Source organism: Danio rerio, chromosome 3 (assembly GCF_052040795.2).
Source record: "Danio rerio strain M-AB ecotype USA chromosome 3, GRCz13ab, whole genome shotgun sequence".
Lineage (NCBI taxonomy): Eukaryota > Metazoa > Chordata > Actinopteri > Cypriniformes > Danionidae > Danio > Danio rerio.
In genome coordinates, this window is record NC_141023.1 from 25,464,936 (window position 1) to 25,490,576 (window position 25,641).

Consider the following 25,641-nt stretch of genomic DNA (forward strand, 5'->3'; position numbering starts at 1 on the left):
ATTGGTTAGCACATGACGTACATTCTTTAGTGACGTCAAAAGTACGCTCCGTCTCCTGTTTGTGGAAGATGTTATGAAAACCGTGCTCTCGCAAAGATGTAGTTTACAAAATGCCTGCTGTTCATTTCCCTGTTTTCGGCTACTGAAGGATTGCAGCAGGAGCTGTAGTTGACGGTATGTTGGTTTAATGCCAATATTTATTCATTTATAAAGTGTTTTCAGCTGTTTTGCATGATGTTACCGCATTACCAGTACTGGTACAGGGAGCCATAATTGAGGCGAAATCTCAGTAAGTATCTGAAATATAAACACGCAAATTGTTTTTATTTTAATGTTGTCAACCACTGTGTTCGTCTTTATTCTTAGTTGTGTTGTTGTCTATTCAGTACTTGTCTGTCTGTCTGTCTGTCTGTCTGTCTGTCTAACACCTCACAAATCTTTTTTTTTAATTCAGATTTTAATATGAAGCTATACAATATTATATTTGTGCATAAACATTCGATTAGTCAGTAGTGAAGCCAAATCTGGAGCTTATCTGACAAAATAACTTACAATAACGGTCCAAAAACGAAAACACCCAAATTTATATGGTATAGATAAAAATTATTAAATACAAAATTAAAAAAAGAGGAAAAATCAAGAGAAACAAAAAAATGTAAATATATATGTTTTAATTTTGTAGGTTGTCATTTTTTAACAATATTTTGCTTGAATTCCATTGTATTATCTTTCTATTTCTAGATATGTTTGGTGACTAAAATATAAATATATCTGTTCAATAAATCTATTGTGTTTAAATGCACCAACATAAATATACAGTTGAAGACAGAATTATTAGAATTATTATTATTATTTTATTCATCTAATGATGTTTAACAGAGCAAGGAAATGTTCACAGTATGTCTGATAATATTTTTCTTCTGGAAAAAGTCTTATTCGTTTTATTTTGGCTAGAATAAAAGCAGATTTAAAAAAAAACAAAACATTTTAAGGTCAAAATTATTTGCCCCTTTAAGCTATATTTCTTTCCGATAGTCTTCAGAACAAACCATCGTTGTACAATAATTTGCCTAACTACCATAACCTGCCTGGTTATCCTATTTAACCTAGTTTAAGCTGTAAAGAAGTGTCTTAAAAAATGTCTAGTCAAATATAATTGACTGTCATCATGGCAAAAATAAAATAAATCGGTTATTAGAAATGATTTATTAAAACTATTATGTTTAGAAATGTGTTGAAAAAAATCCTCTCTCTGTTAAACAGAAATTGGGGGAAAATAAACAGGGGGGCTATAATTCACTGGTTCCAATAATTCTGACAGCAGCTTTATATAATCTTCTTACTAAAGCATCAGATATTTTTCTCATTTATAATTATTTTACAAGTATATATCATCTATACATATGAAGAGTTTAGATGCAGAAACCTCTAAATATCTTTTGATATTGGCTTTCATTTTTCTCAGACTCCTGTGTTAATGCTTTGTGACTTTACTGTTATAGTTTAATAGCTGATATCTTGCTTTTATTCAGTTGCTGTTTATTTGTGTCTAAACTGTGTCTAAACTGTTACTTGTTAAGCTGTATTTGTTTTTTTATTAATAAAGCTGAACTGCATATATGATTAATTATCTATAAAGATCTAATGTGAAGTGTTTGGCTTTAATCTTTTGATGTTTTTATTTCTGTCCCCAGGCCTCATGAGTGTGATTCAGCTAGTCTTCAGGCTCCTGTGTGTCCTGGACCTGCTCCTGGCCGTGTCTGCTTCTGGTCTTCATGGTCGTAACCGCACACTGAGCCATGAGTACTGTGTGCTGGGAGCTGGACCCGCAGGCCTCCAGATGGGATACTTTCTGTCCAGGAGCCAGAGAGATTATATTATTCTGGAGAGAAACGCAGGACCAGGCAGCTTCTTCAACATGTGTGTGCTATCTGAACGAGAACTTATGTGCTCTCAAATGTATCGAAATAATTAGTTATATTGTTTTTAGTAACATTGTGGCAACAACTTAAGAATTAATTCCCTTGATTTAGTAAATTGTGGTAACAATGTTTTAATGAGTTCTGAATTTAATAATTTATGATGTTTTTTTTTTCAAACAGATCTAGAATGATTCTTTCTAGACATTTAATTTAAGCTGTAAGCACAAATTTCTGCAGTCATTAAATTATTACATTTTTATCTAAACCTGGGACACAAATAATAAATTATGACCTTGAGAAAAACAAAGAAACAAATCCTTAATTTGTTGGCTCGCTGTAATGTAATTGTTTTTCCCACTTGGAATGTGCAGGGCTCTATTCAATACATTTTAATATGATATATGTAATGCGTCACATATTCTCAGATATATCTTTATTAAGTTTTTTCTTCATTTGATATTATATCTCAATGTAGTGTGCTACACAATTAAAATATTTAGCATTGTTACTATGATTTATAACGATTTAAAGTAATTCTGCCGAATCAAGTTAAGAGCTTTTTTTCATTTTCTTTTCAGATATCCTCGCCACAGAAAACTCATCAGCATTAACAAAATATACACAGGAAGGCGGAACAAGGAATTCAATCTGCGTCATGATTGGAACTCCCTGTTGAGTGACAGGCCTGACCTCCTGTTTCAGCGAATCAGCCGAAAGCTTTACCCGAGTGCTGATGACTTTCCACATTACCTCTCTTTGTTTGAGAAGGAACTGGGACTGAAGGTTAAATATGGCACTGATGTAGGGAGAATCAAAGCATCAGATTTTAATGGACACCAAGGCTACGTTCTGACTGATCAGAATGGTGTCAATTATCAGTGCAGGTATAGTAATGCATTCATGAATTTTAACATTTAACATTAAAAATGGGATCGAAAGTGGGTTTTAAATGATTTTAAATGCAGTTGAATATCATTTCAAAAGTTAGTTACATTTGGTTAATATTTTCATTAATTTGTTATATATATACTTATATATTATAAAATATGTTATATATATATATATATATATATATATATATATATATATATATATATATATATATATATATATATATATATATATATCAATCAGCCCCTTAACAATATTTCGTAAGGTAATTCCTGCTTTTTTTGTGCTCGTAGGGTCCTGTTAGTGTCAACTGGTCTTTGGGTTCCTCAGGAGGTAGATTTTCGTGGCTCTGACCTGGTGGAGGGTTATGAGTCAATTCCCACTGATCCGGAGGAGTTTAAAGACCAGGCAGTGTTAATCCTTGGCAAAGGAAACTCCGCTTTTGAGACGGCGCAAAGCATCTTGGGTAGAGCAAGCCGGATCCACTTGTATAGTCCAAGCCCAGTACGACTCGCATGGCAGACTCACTACGTTGGGGATCTCCGGTATTTAAAATTCAATAATTTCCTTTCATTCTATTGCAAACCCTGCCCATTTACTATGCCTGATAAGTGCATTTTATTTTATTTCTTTACATAATTCATAGATCAAAAGCAAATAAGGTTAAAAGCCTTTTAGATTAAAGGGTCAGTTCACAATTGTGAATTGACGTCAAGGTGAAAGATTTTGCTTCGATATGAATATCTCTGGTGGTCGAGAGAGCTTAATGCGCTGCAATTGAAGAAAACACATGGATTTACAAAAAACACCAGCAAATTAAGAAAAGATCTGCGTCAGTTTTACATTTTTCAGCACACGTGTTGCAAATTCTCACAACACAAACAAATTAAGAAACGAGCTGCATTTTGTCACAACACTTGCAAATATTCACGTAACACAATGGAAATGTTTCAAGGGGACCCAAAAACATGACGGACCCTGCTGAGATATTGATGCGTTATTATGCTGTGACTGTTGCTCAGTAAAGTTGTTGGTGGTCTTTTAAAGTTGAGATCATTTTGTTTATTTTTACATCCTGATTACACGATTCTGTTGTCTTTTGTAAATTATTAGCGTAATTGATGATTAACTGAAACGCTGTGCTATTAAAGTTTTATTGTGACAAGATGCTGTGCATTTCTTTAGAGGTTTGTGTTGTGAGAATTTGCAACATGTGTGCTGTCAAACTAATAAAGATCATTTCCTAATTTGCTGGTGTTTTAGAAATTGCAGCGCATTGCAAGCTCTCTCGGCCACCGTAAATATCAGATCATTTTAAATAGCTCTATTTGGAAAGATTTCAATACTTTAGATCAAATGAGATCAAGTCTTTTTCTATGCAGTGCATCATAAAATAAAATAAATAACAAGCATATAAATACAACAGAGCAAAAATAGCAACAGTGCTTTATAGTTTTTTAGGTAGTCTAACAGTATTGAAGTACAGAAATTGAACATTTAAATGTAAAATAACATGGCCATCATTGTATAAATAAGTTTTATAAGTAATATTTAATAAAATCTTTTAATCTTTGATAAATAATCTTATCCTGTGATGCGACTTTTGTAGATACACACATTGCGATATCAATACTCAAACGATATATTGTTCAGCACTGCTATTGACAGTAGACAGTAAACCATTTTTGCCCTTAAAAATTTGCCTGAAATTTGTTTATGTAAAAATCTAAGTTGAAATGAACCTTCTTGTTTTGTAGAGCAGTGAATAATGAACTATTAGACACCTACCAGCTGAAATCTCTGGACGGTTTAGTAGAGGGAAGACTGGAGGATATTGCCATTGTCCGTAGAGCAAAAGATAGAGGGAAGAGAAGAGCGGCAAAGAAAAGAAATTCAACTTCGACAAAGAGAAATGAGCCACTGTATTTAACTCTTACTGAACTTCTTGATGACCAGAATGATACCAACATTTCAAACGTCACTGGTCAAAATCTGCCTGGTTATCACACCGATAACTTCTCACTCAGACAGCCGTATGACCGAGTGATCCGCTGCCTGGGCTTCCGTTTCAACTTCTCCATTTTTGATGGGTAAGATCAATCTGTAAAATCCAAAAAACAAATAGAGTAAAGTATACGCACATTGACTAGATATTTTCATTAATTATCCAGATCTGCACGTCCACCCCAAAGCAGCGGTGCCCGAGGTCGGTTGCCAGGGGTAACAGCTTGGTATGAAGGCAGAGGAACACCTAACATGTTTGTGTTGGGTATAGCTGCCCACTCCAGAGACTACCGCATGTCTGCTGGTGGGTTTATTCACGGATTTCGCTACACCGGTAAGCATTTATTACTGTTCTTTCAACTATTGTGAACACAGATAGGATATTAGGGATGCGTTTTTTTTAAGTACAATGTGATCCTAGATTAAAGTTTGCATGGACTGAAAGCTACGACTGTTTTTTTTTTTTTTTGTATTGGGACGCAGTTCCTTGAGAAACTAAATATTAAATGACAAAACAGTGGATGTGGCTTGTTTTTTGGATGTAGTAAAGTAGGCATTTTATTCAGAAAGATGGGGAAATGTGTTTTAGAAGAGTTATTACCTAACAGACACCTCCATCTCACCATTTCTGTTTGTTATTAAAACTGAGCGCTGGGAGGGGTGTGGTTAAGTGTGTTAGCCACGCCCATTACCTAAGACATACGAAATCTGAGAATTTAACTGGAAAAAAAACATGTTAATTTTAGATTAAGGTCAAACTTTATTTTTTTAATGACATGCACAGATGAATTGGTCACCACAAAACTGGCAATGTGAGCTAGCAAAATCATATGATTAGTTTTGATTTCATTTGTACTTTAACATCTATGTTGATCCTGGTATTTTTTTTTTTTGTTTGTAAATGTAATTCATACCTAAACCATACCCCTAAACCCAACCCGAACTTTATTTTCGAAATCAGAGGGAAATGGTAGTTGGATTGCAATCATGCACACGTACATAAACCTAACTGTAAGCCTAAACTTATAATAAACTGTACACTTATCCCTCAATTCTCATTCTCGGAATGTTGTTCCAGGATCAACATTGATGTCCAACTTGGTATCAATTAGTGATGCACAATATATCGATGGCCATATCGTTGTCGGCCGATAAATGCTATCTTTTTTTCTAAATAATTAGATTTTATTAGATTTTTCAAGAACAACCACAAAGAAAAGCATACACACAAAACACTCGACACTGTCCCTGACAATGAGCAAAACAACGACAACATCGTGTAGCGGGTGACAATAGAAAATAGAATAAAAAAATAAAAATAATTAATTAAACAAGTAAAATAAGTAAATTAAATCTCTGGAGAATCCACAGAGGTTGAGTGGCTGGTTTGTTCATCCAGATAGTCAAGAAATAAACACTAAAACATTTTTTCAATAGAGTCCTCAGAAATCTCAATGTAGGGGTGAAGATGACTTCCAATGCCGGAGAACAAGCCTTTTATCCACAATAAATGGTATTTTTAATGCTATCATTATCGAACTGATATCAAAATTAGACCGATATCTTTAAGCCGATATTGCACAGAACTGCCTGCCTTGTGCATGCGTGTGTCGAACTTGTTCAGACTTGTCCAGTTCACTATAAGGGAGCTTACCTCACATTGATTATTCCTTCAAAGTTTATCCTTTCTTCATGTGGTATTGCTGTGTGTAATAACTCAGTAAGTAACCATATTCCTTATCATTGTAGATATGTTTGATAGAGTGTCATTGGGTATTTTGGTTGAAATCGCCTCAGGAAATATATTACATTTAAACGTAATAGCAGCGATGCACACGTGCTGCTAAACAACTCGTTGGGTTGTTTGTAATCGAATATGATTATTTGTTCTTATAAACGAGTTGCTTGCCATGTGTTATTGATGGCGATTCAGTTTGATCTGCATATCAAATATTATAATGAGTGCACATTACTTTGGGTAGGTTATTCAGTTCACAAGATCAGTTCAAACCTTTATGAAGCTTTTAAAATAAACAGTTGTTCGCTGTATAAAAATATACCATTGTGAAATATTTATATCATTGGCTAAAATATTGGTCATTGGCCTCCAAATTTTAAGAGTTATCGGTTATCGATATTGGCCAAAAAATCCATATCGGTGGTGCATCCCTAATATCAATCACACTAACCTGTAAGTTCATTAGTGGACAAATAAATTATCAGTCAATATGGGTAAAAATAAAGCCATTTTATTTCACAGATAAATAAAATCCGTTAACCATATCCGATAAAGTGTGCTTGCTGGACGAGTAACTGATGGATATCCAAAATTTGTCCATTTTCCACATATAAGTGACTGCTGTTTTAAAACTGCATGGCGCTCATTGCGTCGTTCTGTACACTCTTTGAATTGGCCATGAAAAAGACTAATCGGTTATCGGTTATATGTATCAATTAAAATGTTTTATATCATTTATCCCTACTAAGATCCCTGTTATTTTAATTATGTGTTATAATAATTTTAATTATAGAGCAGTACTGAAGCTGTATTCTGTTTGTGCTTGGAGAACTTTTATGTTTGCAGTCCAATTTATGCGTTTAATGCACTGAAATATCTGAACTTCTATTTCTACACTGTGTTCAACTGTCCTAGCTATGATGGCTGTAATTGCAGAAATAATCATTTTATAAACATTTATTTATTTATTTATACTTAAACCTGCTGTGTTTGTCTTTTAGATGTATTTGGGGCGATTTGTTTTTAGTGAGTGAAATAGTGTCAGAAAGACTGGAAATGTTGCTTTAAATGGCACTTTAGAAGTAGGAGTATATAAAGTTCCTCTGTTTTGCTATTACAGTGCGGGCTGTTCATAAAATCCTGGAGCAGCGTTATCATAACATTGCATGGCCCACTACAAACATACCCATCAGTCAGCTGCAGTCCTGGATACTGAGGAGGGTGAATGAAGCTTCTGGAACGTACCAGATGTTTGGGGTTCTTGGGGACATTATTTTACTGCAAGGGTAAGAGGTGTTTCGAGGCATGGGGTTACAATATGTCATCCTAGGCTGTCAATTATTTAGCTAAAGAGATTTTAAATGTAAACTACTGTGCAAATGTTTAAGGGTGATTCATGACTTCATTTATTGAGATTAATTTATGAAATAACAGTAATATGTAATCATTTGCAATAGTCACATCGCAGGATATAAGGTTAAAGTCAGAATTATTAGCCCCCTTAAATTTATTTTTTCCCCCAAATGATCTTTACCAGAGCAAGGAAATTTTCACAGTATGTCTGATAATATTGTTTTCTTCTGCAGAAAGTCTTATTTGTTTTATTTTGGCTAGAACAAAAGCAGTTGTTTTTTTTTTTTACAATTTTTTTTAAAAGCCATTTTAGGGTCAAAATTATTGGCCCCTTTAAGCTATATTTTTTGAACAGTCTACAGAACAAACCATCGTTATGCAATAACTTGCCTAATTACCCTAACCTGCCTAGTTAACCAAATAACCTAGTTAAGCCTTTAAATGTCACTTAAAACTGTATAGAATTATCTTGAAAAATATCTAGTCAATTATTATTTACTGTCATTATGGCAAAGATAAAATGAATCTGTGATTAGAGATGAGTTATTAAAACTATGTTTAGAAATTTGTTGAAAAAATCTTCTCTCCGTTAAACAGAAACTGGGGGAAAAATTTATGGGGGTTTATAATTCTGACTTCAACTGTATATCTTTCCATATGTCCAGTGAACCCAAAAGTGGATTATTGATTATCAAAACTGTATCTGACTTTCAACATTGATTATATGCTAAACTAATTTCTCAAACATCTAATTAAATGTTTATCTTGTGGTTAAAGCCCTAGAGTTAACTATATAGAGTAAACTGTATTCTTTCTCTTTCTTGGCTCCGCAGGTCTCACTGTGAGTATCTGGAGGAGTTTCCTCTACAGGCCCTGCCCCAGCTGTCAGCTCTGTCTGGACGTTCCATCTCAGATCATGGTCTTCTGGTCTTGGTCATGCAGTATGGACTGAACCATACTGATACTCTTGGTCCGGGTCGGGCTGAGTCAGAATGGACCAAAGCCTGGAAGTCCAACTTCCTCCATCCGGTCTTGTACTACTACAAAACACTACCTACAGGTGAAAAGCTTCTCTGTGTTTGTTGGTTTTATATAGTCTAGAGAGCCAATAATTCTTGCACTAGGGTTAAACTACACATTATTGGGCTGAACAATATATTGTTTGAGCAACACTTAGCAAACAATTTTATGTTTAATAGACATCTAAATGTAGACAGCTTGGCTAAGACAAGACTAAACTTGGGCTGTCAGTGAAAATCTAATAGAGGTCTACGAATAGCTCAAAACTAGACTAGTGGTCATATAGACAGATTAGACTGACTTTACATGTGTAGTCATTCATTTCTGTCTATTTGACGACTAGTCTAGTTTTGGGCTCTTCTTAGACCTCTATTAGATTTTCACTGACAGCCCAAATTTAACCTTGCTTTAGCTAAAATGACTATGTTTAGACATCTATTAGACATCTGTTAAACACAAAAAGTGCTTGGTGGGCAATATCACAATGTGTGTATCCGCAACGGTCACATCACAGGATTAGATTATTTATTAAAGATATTATTAAATATTTTAATTATTTATACAATGATGACCATGTTACTTTTGATTGTTTAGTTTCTGTACTTAAATACTGTTAGACCACCCATAAAGCACTGTTTATTTCACTTTTATTTTTGCTCTGTTGAATTTATATATGCTTGTAAGGTATTGTAATTTATTTAGATGTACTGTATAGAAAGAGATTGATCATACCTGTTGATCAAAATGAATATAATCTTTCCAAATAGAGCTATTTATATCAACTGTATATTGTGATATATCAATATAATGTTAACAGATGTAGTCAGAATTTTAAGTCCCGCTGAATTATTAGGCCCCTTGTTTGTTTTTCCCCCTCAATTTCTGTTTAATGGAGAGTTTTATTTAGTACATTTCTTAACATGATAGTTTTAATAACACATTTCTATTAACTGATTAATCTTTGCTATTATGACAGTAAATAATATTTGACTAGATCTTTTTCTAGACACTTCTAAACAGCTTAAAGTGACATTTAAAGGCTTAACTAGGTTAATTTGGTTAACTAGACAGATTGAGGTAATTAGGCAAGTTATTGTATAATGATAGTTTGTTCTGTAGATTATCGAGAAAAAAAAATCTAGCTGAAAGGGGCCAATAATATTGACCTTAAAATGGTGTTTAAAGATTTTAAATCTGCTTTTATTCTTGCCAAAATAAAACAAATAAGACTTTCTCTAGAAGAAAAAATATAATCAGACATACTGTGAAAATTTCTTTGCTCTGTTGAACATCATTTGAAAAATATTTTAAAACGAAAACAAAAATCAAAGGGGGGCTAATAATTCTGACTTCAACTGTTTATTGCTGGAAAACTAAATATTTTATTGTCAGATTTTTCCAATAACATGCAGCCCTAACATGTTTCAGACTTTTTTTGGTGTGATCTGTTGTGCTGTTTTGTAAACTAACTTTGGGGTTTAGGACACAAGAATTGATTGTTTTATCTTGTCTAGTGTGTCATAATGGACATTGACTGATGCTGTTTCTGGACATCAGAACAAATATTCAATATTCAAAGATCTTGTATAGTCTGAACTCTGTGTCTTATGTAGTTTAAGGTTTAAATGATTAGCCATTTGGAAAAAATTAGTTCCTCTTAAAATATTTTCCAGCTGCTGTTCAATGGAGAGATTATTTTCGACAATATTTTTAGTAACTTATTTCTTTTTTTCTTTGACACAATGATAGTGCTTAATATTTTACAATTTAATATGAATAATATTTGCTATATAATATTAACAATATGATATTGACTTGATTTAATTTCATTCAGAAGAAAAAATACTGTGAATTTCATTGCACTGGGAAATATTTTATTGATAATTAATTTCACAGGATGACTAATAATCTAGACCTTAACTATATATGAAAGGGTATGTGACTGGCAAATTCTGCTGATCATAGTATTAAAAACAGCATGCTTTTATGTTTATATAGATAAAGATATGAGGCAGCGTCCAGTTGGCTGGCCACTACCAAGACCCGAGGCTGTTCATCACATGGTGGAGGACTTCCTGACTGAATGGGATCAACCGATATCTCACAGCCAACCTCTCAGACGCTTCCTGGAGCACTGCCTAAAGACTGACCTTCGGGCCTTTTATGCTGGTCAGTACATCCTGTACACAAATGTTCCTCGGAGAGTTTGGGAGAACATGACTAAAGGTTGGGGTCAATAAGGGTCTTTTTCCCCAGTGCAAATCCTCATTTTACCTAGTGTCAAAGTTCACTAAACACACGCAATAAAACAATGTGTCAAACATTTTTAAGCAGTATTAGGCTATGTTTACACTGCAGGCAAATGTGGTCCGAATCATTGTGAACAGCCCAAACCATGTGCAATCTGATCTTTTCAATTCTGATTTGTGCCACTTTCATATGCAATATTAAATCAGATACAGATCTAATGTTTTGTTATCTGACCGCAGTGTGAATGGTCATGCTGGAATTCATGTGATTTCGATCGACAAACATCATTATTCTGTACTGGTATGTGCTCCAGACACCTTGATGAGTTTTGACCTGAAACAGCCTATGCTGTTTATAACAAATTAGTAGAAGGCTAGGTAATCAGACTCTGCCAAACAATATCATTTTTAACACCAGACAAGATTCCTGCAGTTCAGTCTGTTGCTCCTCATCAACCATTGATGAGTTCACTACACATGGTGGTCAGTGAGATGATCACTGCAGTTTTCATTAATAACAAATCATCACAAAACACGTATTTTAGGTTTCAAACACTGAAATGCACATTAGTACTAGAAAAACGATCATTTAGAGTTCATAAAAAAAACACAGCTGTTGTTTATTGAAAAGTCAATAATTATCTTAAACATAGTCTGACAACAGGCTTTATTGACTTCATACAGTATACTCATTGTGTGCATAATTAGACATTTTGTGCTGTGTGTAGTTGTACTTTTGTGCATACAGGTCAGTTTAGGACCATAATCTGTTCATATGACTGATGATCTGATATTGACTACATTTATAACAACAGTGTGAACAGCCATGCAAAAAATCTAATCTGAGAAAAAAAAATCAGATTTGAGAACTAAGCCTCGCAGTGTGAATGTAGCCTTAATGTTTTTAGCATTAATATTAATACAATATTTCTTGAGCTTGAAATTCGAGTGATTTTTGAAGAATGACATTTTTGTGTTTTTATTTTGTGTTTATTTAAATCCCCATTAGTGGCTATCTTTTACTGGTGTACAACAAATAAAATGACACATTTACATGAAATCATCATCAAAACCAATACCAAAAATGTCTATAAATAAAATAAAAATAGAAACAAAAAAACACTACTAAAAAAGGACAAATATACATTAAACCATAACTACTGTAAACAGTATGTCACAAAAGTGTGTACACACTTTACACTGACTACTATTCATTGTGTCAGAGTCATTTCTGAATAGTTGTCCTATGAAAAGATATAAATAAATATTTGTAGAAGTAGAAGGGATGTACTCACTTTTGTGACATACTATATATATCATCTACATAACTATATATCATCATATGACATTGAAGGCTGGAGTAATGATGGAATGATGCTAAAAATGCAGGAGTTAACTGTTATATTTTCAAATATAATATATAAATATAATCATAAAGAAAACCGACAGTATTCCTGTTTACTGTATTTTCAGGATCATGGCCTCAACCTCAAACTTTAGTGATTATACAGAATGTATCGTAGTATTCAGAAGAATAACGTCATGCTAAATTTAATCACTTGTTATTTACTTTTTCTCAGAATCCTGCTTCCTTCTGTCCCTCACCAGTCGTAATCCACCCCTCTTCTGCCGTCAAGGGTACTTGAGAAAGCAAGGCATCATGGGGAACCGTCACCTATGGCAACATGCCCGTGAGGCAGGACTCATGGAAGATGCTGCACTCAGTGAAGACGCATCAGTTCCTGAGTACCTGAATCACGCTGGCGCTGCAGTCATTTCAACAGTGAACTTTGACCTTTGAGGGACATTACATGAACGGTACCAAAGACTCAACACATTCTAGATTGTCTGCCTCTCACTCTTCATGAAATGTATGTACAGTATGTCACAAAAGTGAGTACACCCCTACAATTTCTGCAAATATTTATTCATATCTTTTCATAGGACAACACTGCAGAAATGACTCTTTGACACAATGAATAGTAGTCAGTGTAAAGTGTTTATAGCAGTGTCAATTTATTGTCCTCTCAAAATAACTATAAATACAGCCAATAAGAGCTGAACCCCTGGCAACAAAAGTGAAAATGTGAAAATCAAGTAGTAATTTTTCTTTCCCTGTGTCATGTAACTCATTAGTGTTACACTGTCTCAGGTATCCACAGATAGCAGGTGGGTTAAATTGGGTATTGCTGCAGAGATTGAAGATATGGGAGGTCAGCCTGTCAGTGCTCAGACCGTACGCCGCACACTGCATCAAATTAGTCTGCATGGTTGTGGTCCTAGAAGGAAGCCTCTTCTAAGAAAGCTGTCGCCCCACAGCAAGAAGGTCACTGGGTCGCTGGTTCGAACCTCGGCTCAGTTGGCGCTTCTGTGTGGAGTTTGCATGTTCTCCCTGCCTTTGCGTAGGTTTCTTCCGGGTGCTCCGGTTTCCCCCACAGTCCAAAGACGTGGTACAGGTGAATTGGGTAGGCTAAATTGTCCGCAGTGTATGAGTGTGTGTGTGAATGTGTGTGTGGATGTTTCCCAGAGATGGATTGCGGCTGGAATCCAACTGCTGCGTAAAAACTTGCTGGATAAGTTGGCGGTTCATTCCGCTGTGGCGACCCCGGATTAATAAAGGGACTAAGCCGACAAGAAAATGAATGAATGAATGAATGAATGAATGTCCTGTTGTCTCAGACCAAGATAAACCCGTTGGGTTCAGATGGTGTCAAGTGTGTGTGGCGGCAACCAGGTGAAGAGTACAAAGACAAGTGTGTCTTGTCTACCATTAAACATGGTGGTGAGAGTGTCATGTTCTGGGGCTGCATGAGGTCTGCTGGCATTGAGAAGCTACATTTCATTGAGAGAATCATGAATTCTAACATGTACTGTGACATACTGAAGCAGTTCTCTCAGGAAACTGGACTGTTCCAGCATGATAATAACCCCAAACACACCTCCAGGATGACCATTGGCTTGCCAATGAGCCTCAGGGTAGTGATGGACTGGCCAAGCATGTCTCCAGACAGAAACCCCATAGAACACCTCTGGGGCATCCTGAAAAGGAAGGTGGAGTAGCACAAGGTGTCAAATGTCCACCACCTCCATGATGTTGTGTTTGAGGAGTGGAAGAGAATTTCAGTGGCAACATGTGAAGCTCTGGTCAACGCCATGCCCAAAAGAATTAAAACCATGCTGGAAAATGATGGTGGCCACACAAAATATTGACATTTCACATTTTCACTTAGGGGTGTACTCACTTTTGTTGCCAGGGGTTCAGCTATTATTGGTTGTATTTATAGTTATTTTGAGAGGACAATAAATTGACACTGCTATACACACTTTACACTGACTACTATTCATTGAGGTAAAGAGTCATTTCTGAAGTGTTGTCCTATGAAAAGATATAATAAATTTTTTGCAGTAATGGGAGGGGTGGACTCATTTTTGTGACATACTGTTCATTTTATAGAAACGTCCCACATCCAGCATGATCAGACATAATAAGTATTGCTTGCCATAGGTTTTATAAGCCAAATTTAGCAGCGTTTTATATGAGATGATTTTGGTGTTCTAATATAATGCTTAACTTATTTTTTATACTATTGTTAAAGGTTAAACAGGAAAGTATTTTCATGGGTCGACACGCATGAACATTTATTTATAATAACAATAAACACATTCTGTCTCAAAATAATTCATTTCTGAATTTGTGTTTTTGCCTTTACCTTTTATGGTAGAATATATGATGATGACGATGACGATGATGATGATGATGATGATGATGATGATGATATTTTTTTATTGCAAGAATAGTGTGTCAGCAGGGTCTTAAAAAGTATTAAAGGTTTATAAATCAATTATGAGATAATGAAGGCCCTTAAAAAGGTATTACAAAGTCTTAATCAAATTTTTATGAGGTCTTGAATTTAGTTCAAGCATTGTCCAAAGTGTTTTACTCCAAAAAAGCATAAATATATTAATTTTAATATTAACAGTGGCATGCTTGACCCATGTGATTGGTTCAGGCCAGGGTGCATCTGGCCAAGCTCCGATGTCATGGGGTGATGTCATGTAATTTGCGACAAATGCGGGAAGGTGATGTGACGCTCTCCACATGTAGCGAAACAGGCGGCTAAATGGTCAAATGAAAGTTTGCGTACCACTGGATGGAGAAAGACGAGTTTCTTTTAAGCTCTGTTTCTTCCGAGCTTATCTGAGTTCTATTGCTTGGTTGTGCTCCATTGATTTATTTAACTAAAACTGTTTATTAAGTTAAAAGTTTTATACTGAAGAGAGCTTGAAGTAGCGATGAGGTCTTAAAATATTCTGAGAAGGTCTTTAAAAAGTCTTAAAAAGGTTTTAAAATGACCTTTAGGATTCCTGCATATACCGTGAATAAAACCCATTTACTAATGCAGATAATAGTAAACATTGCTCTGATTCAGAAACATTGTATTTTTTTACAGTATTGCCCTTTTCTTGCTATTGAAAAGACTGGGATATTGGATCGAGTTTTTAATGTAAGATGCGGTTTTTCATAATATTATTGAAAAACTATCATAGAAAAAACAATACTGTTGTTTATAGCAAATAAAAAAAAAACTATTTTAAAATTTTTTCTTTAACAATGAAGAAAAATACAACTAAAAACAGAGAAAAAGAAAGAGTATATTCAAATGTTGAAAAAGCAAAAAAATTAAACTAATTAAAAGAACCGCAGACAGATTTAGAGTCTTTTGGTTATGAGACCATTGGATCAATAAAAAGTGTTGTTTAAATTTGTACAGAAAATAACATAGACATAGGTCTGGAGTTTGAAAATGTTGACTTATAAATGTGAAATTTAGCAAGCAGCAAAACTAAGTTCACTACATACAACTGCTTACTTTTAGGTTGTTCATACTGAACATACCCCAACATCTTTCCGTCACATCACGTTTTATGTATCTTATGTACGTATTTATTACGCTTCCACCACATGTGCTCTGATTGGACGAGCGCTTCAACAACATCCATGTTGATTGGCCCTTTAGGTAGCAATAATTTCAGACTAAGCAATGCGGACGTGTCTTACTGAACATCCGCGCAAAACAGTGAAACAGCGCCATTTTGGCTCAATGTTCACAGTTCACTTCAACACGGAACGGTTCAAATTAAACATCCCAACATTAAATCGCGATGCACGGAAAAAGAGTCTTGTTCATTTATTTAAAATCTTCGCTATAAACCCAGTGCTGAAGAGTAGCGCCAGTGTGACCATGCGGGCTTAGGTTTGTGTAACAGATTCAGTATTTACATTCTGCTGGAACTGACATTTACATGCTGACATCAGTGCAGTGAACGCCTTTTATTGATATGGACGGCTCGAGTCCGCTTTTAGCCGCTGCTGGTTCAGACGGTGACCGCTCCAGCTCGGAGGGCGAATACACGCTGGCCGGCGGACCCTCTGCGGGAGACACCGAGAAGCGGGAGGGCGAGTCGCCGATGGAAGCTGCCGGTGCAGGCACGGTGGGCTTCAGTATCTCCCGGCTGGACACCCTGAGCGCGCTGAGGCTCAACCGGACGCGACCGGCCGCGGACACCGAGCTCCGGTACCTGCACCTTTTATGGAAGCCCGGTGAGCTGCTACAGGCGGGACGGAGCACACCAGGAAAAATCACATCGAGCAGGGTGAGGCGGCTGGCAAGAGCCCGGAGGAACATGGGGCCCATTGGAAAAGACCTGCATGGTGTGTGTACACGAGCAGAAGATACACACTACAAATAATTCTGTAATCATGTACATCAAAGACTGCATGTAATTATAATTCATGGATGCTTATAAATGAAAATTTTAGAAACCCACAAATTTATTTCTAACTAAAAGACATAAAAACAACCTGAATATTATTATATATCAAATTAAATACATTTATTTTCTTAAACTTTAACTTACTTTCAGGTGAAAATTTGAATTATTTTTTTCAGTCTGCAGTGGTGAATAGGCGTTAATTTATCAGCCATATAGGCAACAGGCTTTGTTACAAATGTTTTGTTTGGCTCTAATATAGCTATAGATAATTTCAGGTTTTGTATAAGTTCTCCATACAAACCCAGATCCAAAATTATACAAATGCATACATATTTTAGAAATTGTCAAGTCAAAAAAGAAATAAGAACAAAAATGTGGATTTGCAATGCTTTTCCTACACTAATATTAGGCTTTTATACACTGCTCAAGTAAATAAACCAAAATGAAATGTTAGTCTTTATCTTGTACGAACTAAAATAAACTTTATTTCTTTGTACTATATGTTTATACTATATAAACATCATATATAACCTTAAACATTAAGTGCTGAAATGCAAAACTGTAAATTCGTCCTTTAGTGATGAACAATAATACACTAATTAAAGAATAGTTTTCATAGTTAATTAAAATCTAGCATTCAACCAACCATGTTTAGTGAAAGGAGTAGCATAAGATTGAGAAAATGTAGCAGTTAAATCCTCAGTTGTATGATTTCGCATCAGTATGTCAAACTAGTCACTATGTTGCTATTATTATCATCCATGACCCATATTTTTTAACCAACCACATGTCCTGTTTTAGCTGTGAAGAGGCTCAGAGAAGCTGCCAATTCAAATGATATAGATACAGGTGAGAATAACCAGCAGCATGACTCTGAAAGTTATACTATATGGTAAGATTTGATCTACAGTTAAATAATAATGTGTTCACTTTTGAAAAATGTAACCCCTTCTAGTGAGACGATTGCTGGAAGATGATACTGATCCTTGTGCTGCTGATGACAAAGGCAGGACAGCCTTACACTTCTCTTCCTGCAATGGCAATGAGACTATCGGTAAGTGCGAACTAAACTGTTTGCATTACATACTTTACATTTTTATTGCATACATATCAGTGCATTGCATAGTATCAAACCGTAGTGTTTTATTGACTAAAACCAAAAAGATTGTTAGGGTTTTAAATGATGAAAGATTGATTTGATAAATTATAAAGTATACATGCTTTTCCATTTTTACTCTCTCAATCTCCACTTGTAATTAATCAGTCCAGTTGCTGTTGAGTTATGGTGCTGACCCAAACCAGAGAGACAGCCTTGGGAACACACCATTGCATCTGGGTAAGAATTGTATATTCAGCAAATATTTTTAGACATATTTATTTGCATCTTTGTGTGTCATTATTGCATTATGATTTTACAGCTGCCTGCACCAACCACGTGCCTGTGATCACAACCTTACTGCGAGGAGGTAAGTTCGAAACCAGTCTTAAGGTTATATTTGTGACAATGACTAAAAATGCATTTTATGGGACAAAATTGTCTATATATAATAATAATATAGTATCAAAGTCATTAAAATATTAAGGTAAATTCATCTTGTACAAAAAAACTGTGTAAACTTCAGTCTGTAAAATGTATCAAACTTAATTTTGATAAGTGTTATGCATTACTAAGCACTTCTTTTGGGCAACTTTAAAATATTATTTTCTCAGTTTTTTTTACCCTCAGATCAATTTTTTTTATTAATAGTTGTATTTCTGCCCAATATCCTCCTATCACAGTAAATTGTCCTCCAACTAGAAAGTTTATTTATTCAGCTTTCAGATGTTGTATAAATTTCAATTTCCAAAAATTGACCTTTATGACCAATGACAAGCAGTGGATCTAAGATTTTTCATATATTTTTTCAAGGGGTTGTTCACATTTAGGATGAATATTTCTTGATAATCAACTCGCCATTGTCTTTCAAGATATTTCTTTCTTTTCATTGGTCAAAAAAAAAGAAGGTTTTTGAGGAAAGCATGCAGGATTTTTCTCCATATAGTGATTTGAGTGGTTGGTTGCTTAGTGCTTTGGGATGCAAACTTTTAAGGTTGAAAAGTATATACTTTTTTTTTTTTTTTTTTAAGAAAATGTGTAGTAATTAAAAAATGTTTTTAATTTTAAGCTTGTAAGTGTGTAAACTCTACAAAAAGCTTCATTACTTAAAGTACCTTAAGAAATAAACATGTTGAACGATAAAGGGTTTAGAAAATTGTCAGGATTTTCTGTTCTGAAAGTAAACCAATTCTTCAACAAAACAGTGTATATTTTACGTCAAGCAATAGTTTACATAAAATTATAATTAATTATCCCTCATGTGGATTCAAATGTTTTTGAGTTTCTTTTCTTCTGCTGAACACAAAAAAGAAATGATATTTTGAAGAATGCTGGCACCCATTGACTTCTATAGTACAGGGTTTCTACAGGTTTCATCAAGTCAAATTTAAGACTTTTTAAGACCTTATAAAAACCATTTTAAGACCATAATGAATGAAATTTCAGACGTACAATAGGCTAAACACTAAAAAATTTTAATGGTCAAGATAGAACTGTAAAAAAAAACATTAAAAACAAAAGTTATTGCAAGGAAGATAATACATGTGTAATAATAAGTAATTAGAGTTAATAAATAAACGTTTCTTAACTTTTATTGAAATATATTTTTAGGGATTGAATGGCTGTTGACCCGATTAGGTATAGCTTTACATTGACATAGGAAAATAAAGATTGAAATTGAAAAGAAAAATGATTTAAGATTGAAAAAAAAAATGATTTAAGATCTACGACACAATATTTTAGTGGATTTAAAACTTTTTAGGGCCTAAAATTTGGTTTTTGAAATTTAAGACATTTTAGGACTTTTTAAGACCACGCAGAAACCCTGATAGTAGGAAATCAATTACTATGGATGTAGCATTTTTCTGTAGTGTTCAACAGATGAAAGAAACTCAGACAGGTTTTGAATGAGTGAAGGGTGAAAAAATGAAAACAGAACTTTTGGATGAACTATTCTTTTAACATCCCCTATTCACAAATGTAATTCATTGTGGTTCTGAATGTCTCTTTAGGTGCTCGTGTTGATGCTCTGGATCGTGCTGGAAGGACTCCTCTCCATCTCGCCCGCTCCAAGCTCAACATCTTGCAAGAGGGAGACTCGCGTAGCCTAGAGACCCTCAGAGGAGAGGTCACACAGGTATCGAGCACATGCTTAATCAAATTTACACACAAACTTTTTCTAGAAACTTCAAGTTGAGCATATGGCATTTACACTTATGAATGTGTTTAAAAGGGCTGCACTGTTTAGCCCACTTAAAGATTAGTTTACCCAAAAATAAAAATCTTGCCATTAATTCCAATGCATTCTAATCCCCAAGACGTTTGTTCATCTTTGGAAGACAAATTCAGATATTTTAGATTCAATCTGAGAGCTCCATCGTCCTCCATAGACAGCAATGGCCCGAGATGTTCAAAGTCCTGAAAATGAACCAAAAAGGCAAAAGATTTCATGTGACTTTGGTTCAACTGTAATATAAAGCTTTAAAAACACTTTTGTGTGCCAAAAAAAAATTTAGTAACTCAATTTAACCAAAGCAATCAGTCAAAATATCTAAGTAAAATTGGGGTTTTTTTGGCTGATGAAGATTTAAGATGCGTTTAAACAATTACAGGTTTGTTGTGTTTTTTTTTATAGATCTGCACTTTTGGGCCAAAAGATTGTGTTTAAAGAGGTGGTCCAGAGTGTATTTTTAAGGCTTAGTTGTGTTTATAAGATGCAAAGCAATGTGTGCTCATGCTTGATTTGTGGAAAACCACCTTATTTTTTCATATACCCTACTTTGATTAAATACAGATACTTAGCTAACATGAAAACGACTGTCATATTTCCTAGTTCCTCTGAAAGGAAATCCCTCAAGAGGCTCTGATTGGTCAGCTAACATAATGTGCTGTGATTTGTGGATCGGCTCCACATCACCAGGAAGCATTACGCCTCTTCAATCATGCGCTTTTCGCACTGTGTCATTTAGAGTAGCTGTTAGCCGTATCAGTTTGAGCTTGAATCTGACAAAAAAATGAAGAGGACACAGCTTAACCTCACACCTGCTCTCTAAAATAACATCTGACAAGTGTCTTTCACATATATTAGGAATAAACATGTAAGTAATATGAAATGTTCACATATCTTTTGAGGATTTGTTATTTGAGATGTAGAGCGCAGGGAAAGCGGCCACATAGAGAGACACTGCAGCGCTGTTGAAGATTGTGGATGTTTACAACGGTTTTATGGATAAATATGAAATCGTAACTAAATTGTTAGCGGTGCCAAACAGCATTTCCTGTTGTTTACATCCTTGTTTATGTCCTTTCTGCAACAAAAGGTTAACACTACAAAACTGTGCATGTAATAGATCAATTATTATGTAATTATTAAGGAAATATGGAAAACCATAGGAGCCATTAAAGGGTTTTTCAGTACATTACAAATATATGTGAATGCAAGTATTCAAATGCAAAAAAATGCAATTGTAAATTTGAGTTTGTGTAGGGCAGCATTTAAAGTATTGCAAACTCAGATTATGAGCCGTATGTGTAACTTGATTATAGAAACTTTGATGATTTGATTATTGAAGTCACATTCACAACAATTATAGTTTTATTTTGAAATTTTTTCTGACGTCTATGATAATCATTGTAGGAAAAAAGCCTCTTGTAGCGAGTAAATAAATGTCATATGACAGATGGGCAATAATGTTTCAAGGCAATCTTTTATTGTAATTCATAGTACAAAGTCAGACAAAATGATGTTCCTTCAGTAAAGTGTAAGTGGTTTGTGTAAAAAACATTTAGAGCAATGACAACTATTAGTGTAAGGATAACGTAATATTAACAATGTTAATTAGTACAAATAAAATGTCCATGTGATAATAAACTTTTGGTGATGTTTTGGCATAGGGCTGTGCAATTAATTGAAAATCCGATTTCGATTTCGGCTTCTAACGATTATGAAAAATCATTAATCGAGATAAACGATTATTCCATTATTTACCGCCCCCTTTCCAGTTTTCCTCACTTGTTGCTCTTAAAAGCTCGAAAGACCGCATGCTTATGTGTGTGCGGCACGCAGACAGTCAGAAGCTTGCGGTCTGCACTTGGTCTCATACGCACACTGTGACGAGCAGAGCGCAGACATCTAAAGTAATCTTAACGTGAGCGCTTAAAGGTCAAATAGGTGTCAAAACACGGTGTTTAGTGATTATTCCTATTAACCCTCATTTTGTAATAAGGATCAAAAGACATGTAAAGGCGAAACCATTATAGTAACAGCGCGCAATTCTTACTGCCGCCTTTTTTATCATGGTTAATAAAACAACGAGAAAATCCCTTACTGCTCTTGACTGAAGACTTTTTTTTTTTACTTAAAAGTGTTTTTCTTACAGTGAAGATGCTTAAAGCACAGTTTGTTTCATATTTTTATTCTATTGTATTTATTTCTCTTTCCTTTGCAGGGTGGAAAATAACTGTATAAATGCAGTTGAAGTCAGAATTATTAGCCCTCCTGAATATTAGCAACCCTTTTCCCCCAAATTCTGTTTAATGGAAAGATTTTTTTTCAATACATTTCTAAACATAATAGTTTTAATAACCCATTTCTAATAACTGATTTATTTTATCTTTGCTATGATGACAGCACATAATATTAGACTAGATATTTTTTAAATACAAGCATTCAAATTCAAAGTGATTCAAAGGCTTAATTAGGGTAATTAGGCAGTTTATTGCATAACAGTAGTTTCTTCTGCAGACAATCAAAAATATATATTGCCTAAAGCGGCTAATAATATTGACCTTAAAAGAGGTTTCAAAATATTTAAATCTGCTTTTATTCTAGCCAAAACAAAACAAATAAGCCTTTCTCCGTAAGAAGAAATATTAGAGGAAATACTGTTAAAATTCCTTGCTCTGTTAAACATAATTTATACATTTTTTTAATTGTCAGGAGTGCTAATAATTTTGACTACAACTAATCGTTTGGAATAATCATGATTACAATTATGACCAAAATAATCGTGATTATAATTGTTCCCAAAATCGAGCAGCCCTATTTTGGCAGCAGTTATATGCAAAAATGAGCAAACATTCAGATAAATTCCTTATTAATGTTTATGATCCCTACGATCCTATTTTACTGGACATTTATATGTGCTGTAATAGACAATTAATGGATGATCTCTGGGTATGTTTGTAGATCATTCAGATGCTGAGGGAGTATCTGAATATAATGGGACAGAGTGAAGAGAGGGAGAAACTAGAGCACATCTCAACCCAGCTGCAGAACACCCGCACCAGAGAACAGGTAAACACACACATCTGAGATCTAACACAGCCCTTTAATAATGTACAAACAGCACCCCAATGCACTACAAGCTAAATTCAAGCAACGATGGTGTGATACCAATTAAAACCACATTACGGCTAAATAAATTCACTTAGGCTAAACAATGATGTTTAATATTACTTGATTTAAATGTTCAAACAGCTTATAATAAATGCATTAATGTTGCAATAATATGTATTTTTTGATACTGAGTAAAAATGCAACCCAGTTTTGCATTTATTTGTGCATTAAATTATAATGGTTATTATAGCCTAGGAAAGCCCACATAGAAAATGTGCCGGCAGTATTCCACAGTTCGTTCAATCTATTTATTTACTCAAGTAAATGTGTGTAAATATACATTTAGTCAGTTTATATATTGATTTAAGTAATATCATTAAACAATATGCAAATGTTTAGATCATTTATAAATAATAGTTATTGCAAAGTACTATTTTCTGTCTTGTAGTGGATGTATTATATGAGAGACCTGCTGTAGCTTTGTTTACCAAATAAGTGGTTCTTGGATTTTGACTGCAAACTTTAAATTAAAAAAATATTTCAGGTTTGGTTTTCAGCTCCTTTATTCTTAAAATCATTAAGCATAAATCTGCAGTTTTCATTTTTTAAACAAAATTATCAGCATTGTTGGAAGCCGTGATGCTATGTAACACTGAAAGCAAAATAAATGTTGAATGTAGAAGCTGCCGTGCTCATAATTTCGCCTTTTTGAACTTGGCTTTAAGTAAGTTAGCATTATAATATATTTTTACAAGTAAAAGTCTTAAACTGACCAATATGTTTATGTACTTGCAGTGCTCAGCATAATTGAGTACACCCCATTTTGAAAATGAATATTTGTATCTGTTTCTCAGTAAATATAAGCAATGTATTTTGGTGCATTTAATTTATTAAACATATATATATATATATATATATATATATATATATATATATATATATATATATATATATATATAAATAATATTTAGCCACCAAACATATTTAGAAATTGAAAGACAATACAACTAAATTCAAGCAAAATATTGCAAAAAAAAAAAAAAAAATGACAACCTACAATATTTTTATTTTGAAATTATTTAATTGGTTTGCGTCTCTTGATTTTTCCTCATTTTTAAATTTGTATTTAATATTATTCTATAACATATATTTGGTTGTACTAGTTTTTGGACCGTTATCGTAACTTATTTTGTTAGAAAAGCTTCAGATTTGGCTTCAGTACTGATTAATCTAATGTTTATGCAGAAAAATTATATTGTATAGCTTCCTATTAAAAATATGAATTCAAAAGACTTTGTGATTTGTGAGGGGTGTATTTGTAAATACTGACCACTGTATTATCCAAAGTCTTTTTAAGTACACCTCTGTTCTTTTGATCTGACTGTAGCGCTTGGACATTTTTTCTTTCATGCTATCTGCAGGTGGATGAAGTGACCGATTTACTGGCCAGCTTCACGTCTCTCAGTATTCAGATGCAGAATATGGGAGACAGGTAGAGAAGCACTGAAGAAAAGATGACAGAAGATGGGACAGCTGTGGCTTTTGTTGGGAAAACTATTTATATATGACATGCCTACATCAATGATTCTGGTTATTTAACTGCAACTTTGAGAAAATGACACATTGCCTTTGTTATTTTTCACCCTTAAAGGGATAGTTCACACAAAAATGAACATTTACCAATTGTCCTCTTTTAAGTGGTTCAAAATCTTTAAATTTCTTTCTTCTGCTAAACACAAATACGTTGAAGAAAGCTGAAAACCTGTAACCATTAAATTTATAGTAGAAAAAACAAATACCATGGAAGTCAATGCTTAGAGGTGTCCAGCTTTCATTGAAATATCATATTTTGTGTTCAATAGAAGAAGAAAAAAGACACACAGGTTTGGAAAGCGTGAATGGTGAGTAAATGATGGATATTTCAGTTTTGAATGAACTATCCTTTTAGGAAATAACTCATTCCTTTCTGATATGCCTTTATTGTAGCCTATAATGTCACTGTTTACTGTATTATTAATTTTTGTAATTGACAATTAAGACTGCCAAATAAATGACAATGCCAAAAGTGTATGCTGACTCAGTCTTTAATATGATTTAATTTGATCTTATATTGTGTTAAATTAATAATCTGTCGTTTTTATATAATAAAAATCTCGAATGTGTACTTTATTAATACACAGTTGTGGTTGCAAAGATGGGGGTTTTCATTGTTGTGATACACTCTGCTCTCAAAGTCCCTCCTCCTCATCTTTGGC

The 25,641-nt window shown here is 34.2% G+C and overlaps 3 protein-coding genes across 5 annotated transcripts in view; all 3 read left to right on the forward strand.

The window, feature by feature from the left end:
• Window positions 1-37: 37 nt before the first annotated feature.
• On the forward strand, window positions 38-14,856 carry foxred2 (FAD-dependent oxidoreductase domain containing 2). 3 transcript variants are annotated; one of them, XR_015480052.1, is made up of 11 exons: window positions 38-174; window positions 1,695-1,920; window positions 2,501-2,806; window positions 3,107-3,358; window positions 4,571-4,903; window positions 4,985-5,151; window positions 7,676-7,841; window positions 8,742-8,968; window positions 10,927-11,097; window positions 12,758-13,057; window positions 14,408-14,856. XR_015480052.1 is itself a non-coding variant. In NM_001441865.1 (10 exons), the coding sequence occupies exons 2-10, from the start codon at window positions 1,700-1,702 to the stop codon at window positions 12,976-12,978; spliced, it is 2,064 nt and encodes a 687-aa protein (NP_001428794.1). In that variant the 5' UTR covers window positions 38-289; window positions 1,695-1,699; the 3' UTR covers window positions 12,979-14,856. The 3 variants fall into 3 exon arrangements, 2 of the variants coding, with proteins under 2 accessions (NP_001428794.1, NP_001070128.2); NM_001441865.1 differs by having other exon boundaries at window positions 38-289; window positions 12,758-14,856; NM_001076660.2 differs by having other exon boundaries at window positions 12,758-14,856.
• Window positions 12,944-25,641, forward strand: part of hmgxb4a (HMG box domain containing 4a) — a 28,417-nt gene continuing 15,719 nt past the window's right edge. Inside the window, exon 1 of the mRNA XM_087242920.1 lies at window positions 12,944-12,995. The gene's annotated coding sequence lies outside the window, so the exon portion shown is untranslated. The remainder of the gene's footprint in view (window positions 12,996-25,641) is intronic.
• On the forward strand, window positions 16,361-25,454 carry ankrd54 (ankyrin repeat domain 54). The gene is made up of 8 exons (NM_001002578.1): window positions 16,361-16,890; window positions 17,754-17,801; window positions 17,908-18,006; window positions 18,217-18,288; window positions 18,371-18,418; window positions 20,061-20,185; window positions 23,237-23,344; window positions 24,808-25,454. Exons 1-8 carry the CDS (start codon window positions 16,518-16,520, stop codon window positions 24,880-24,882), a joined length of 948 nt encoding a protein of 315 aa, NP_001002578.1. The 5' UTR covers window positions 16,361-16,517; the 3' UTR covers window positions 24,883-25,454.

Coding starts and splice junctions, on each gene's coding strand:
- foxred2 (NM_001441865.1), top strand. CDS start 1,700: ATGAGTGTGATTCAGCTAGTCTTCAGGCTCCTGTGTGTCCTGGACCTG. Junction 1,921..2,500: donor CCAGGCAGCTTCTTCAACAT/GTGTGTGCTATC, acceptor TTTTCTTTTCAG/ATATCCTCGCCACAGAAAAC. Junction 2,807..3,106: donor GGTGTCAATTATCAGTGCAG/GTATAGTAATGC, acceptor TTGTGCTCGTAG/GGTCCTGTTAGTGTCAACTG.
- ankrd54 (NM_001002578.1), top strand. CDS start 16,518: ATGGACGGCTCGAGTCCGCTTTTAGCCGCTGCTGGTTCAGACGGTGAC. Junction 18,007..18,216: donor CAATGGCAATGAGACTATCG/GTAAGTGCGAAC, acceptor GTAATTAATCAG/TCCAGTTGCTGTTGAGTTAT. Junction 18,419..20,060: donor CACAACCTTACTGCGAGGAG/GTAAGTTCGAAA, acceptor ATGTCTCTTTAG/GTGCTCGTGTTGATGCTCTG.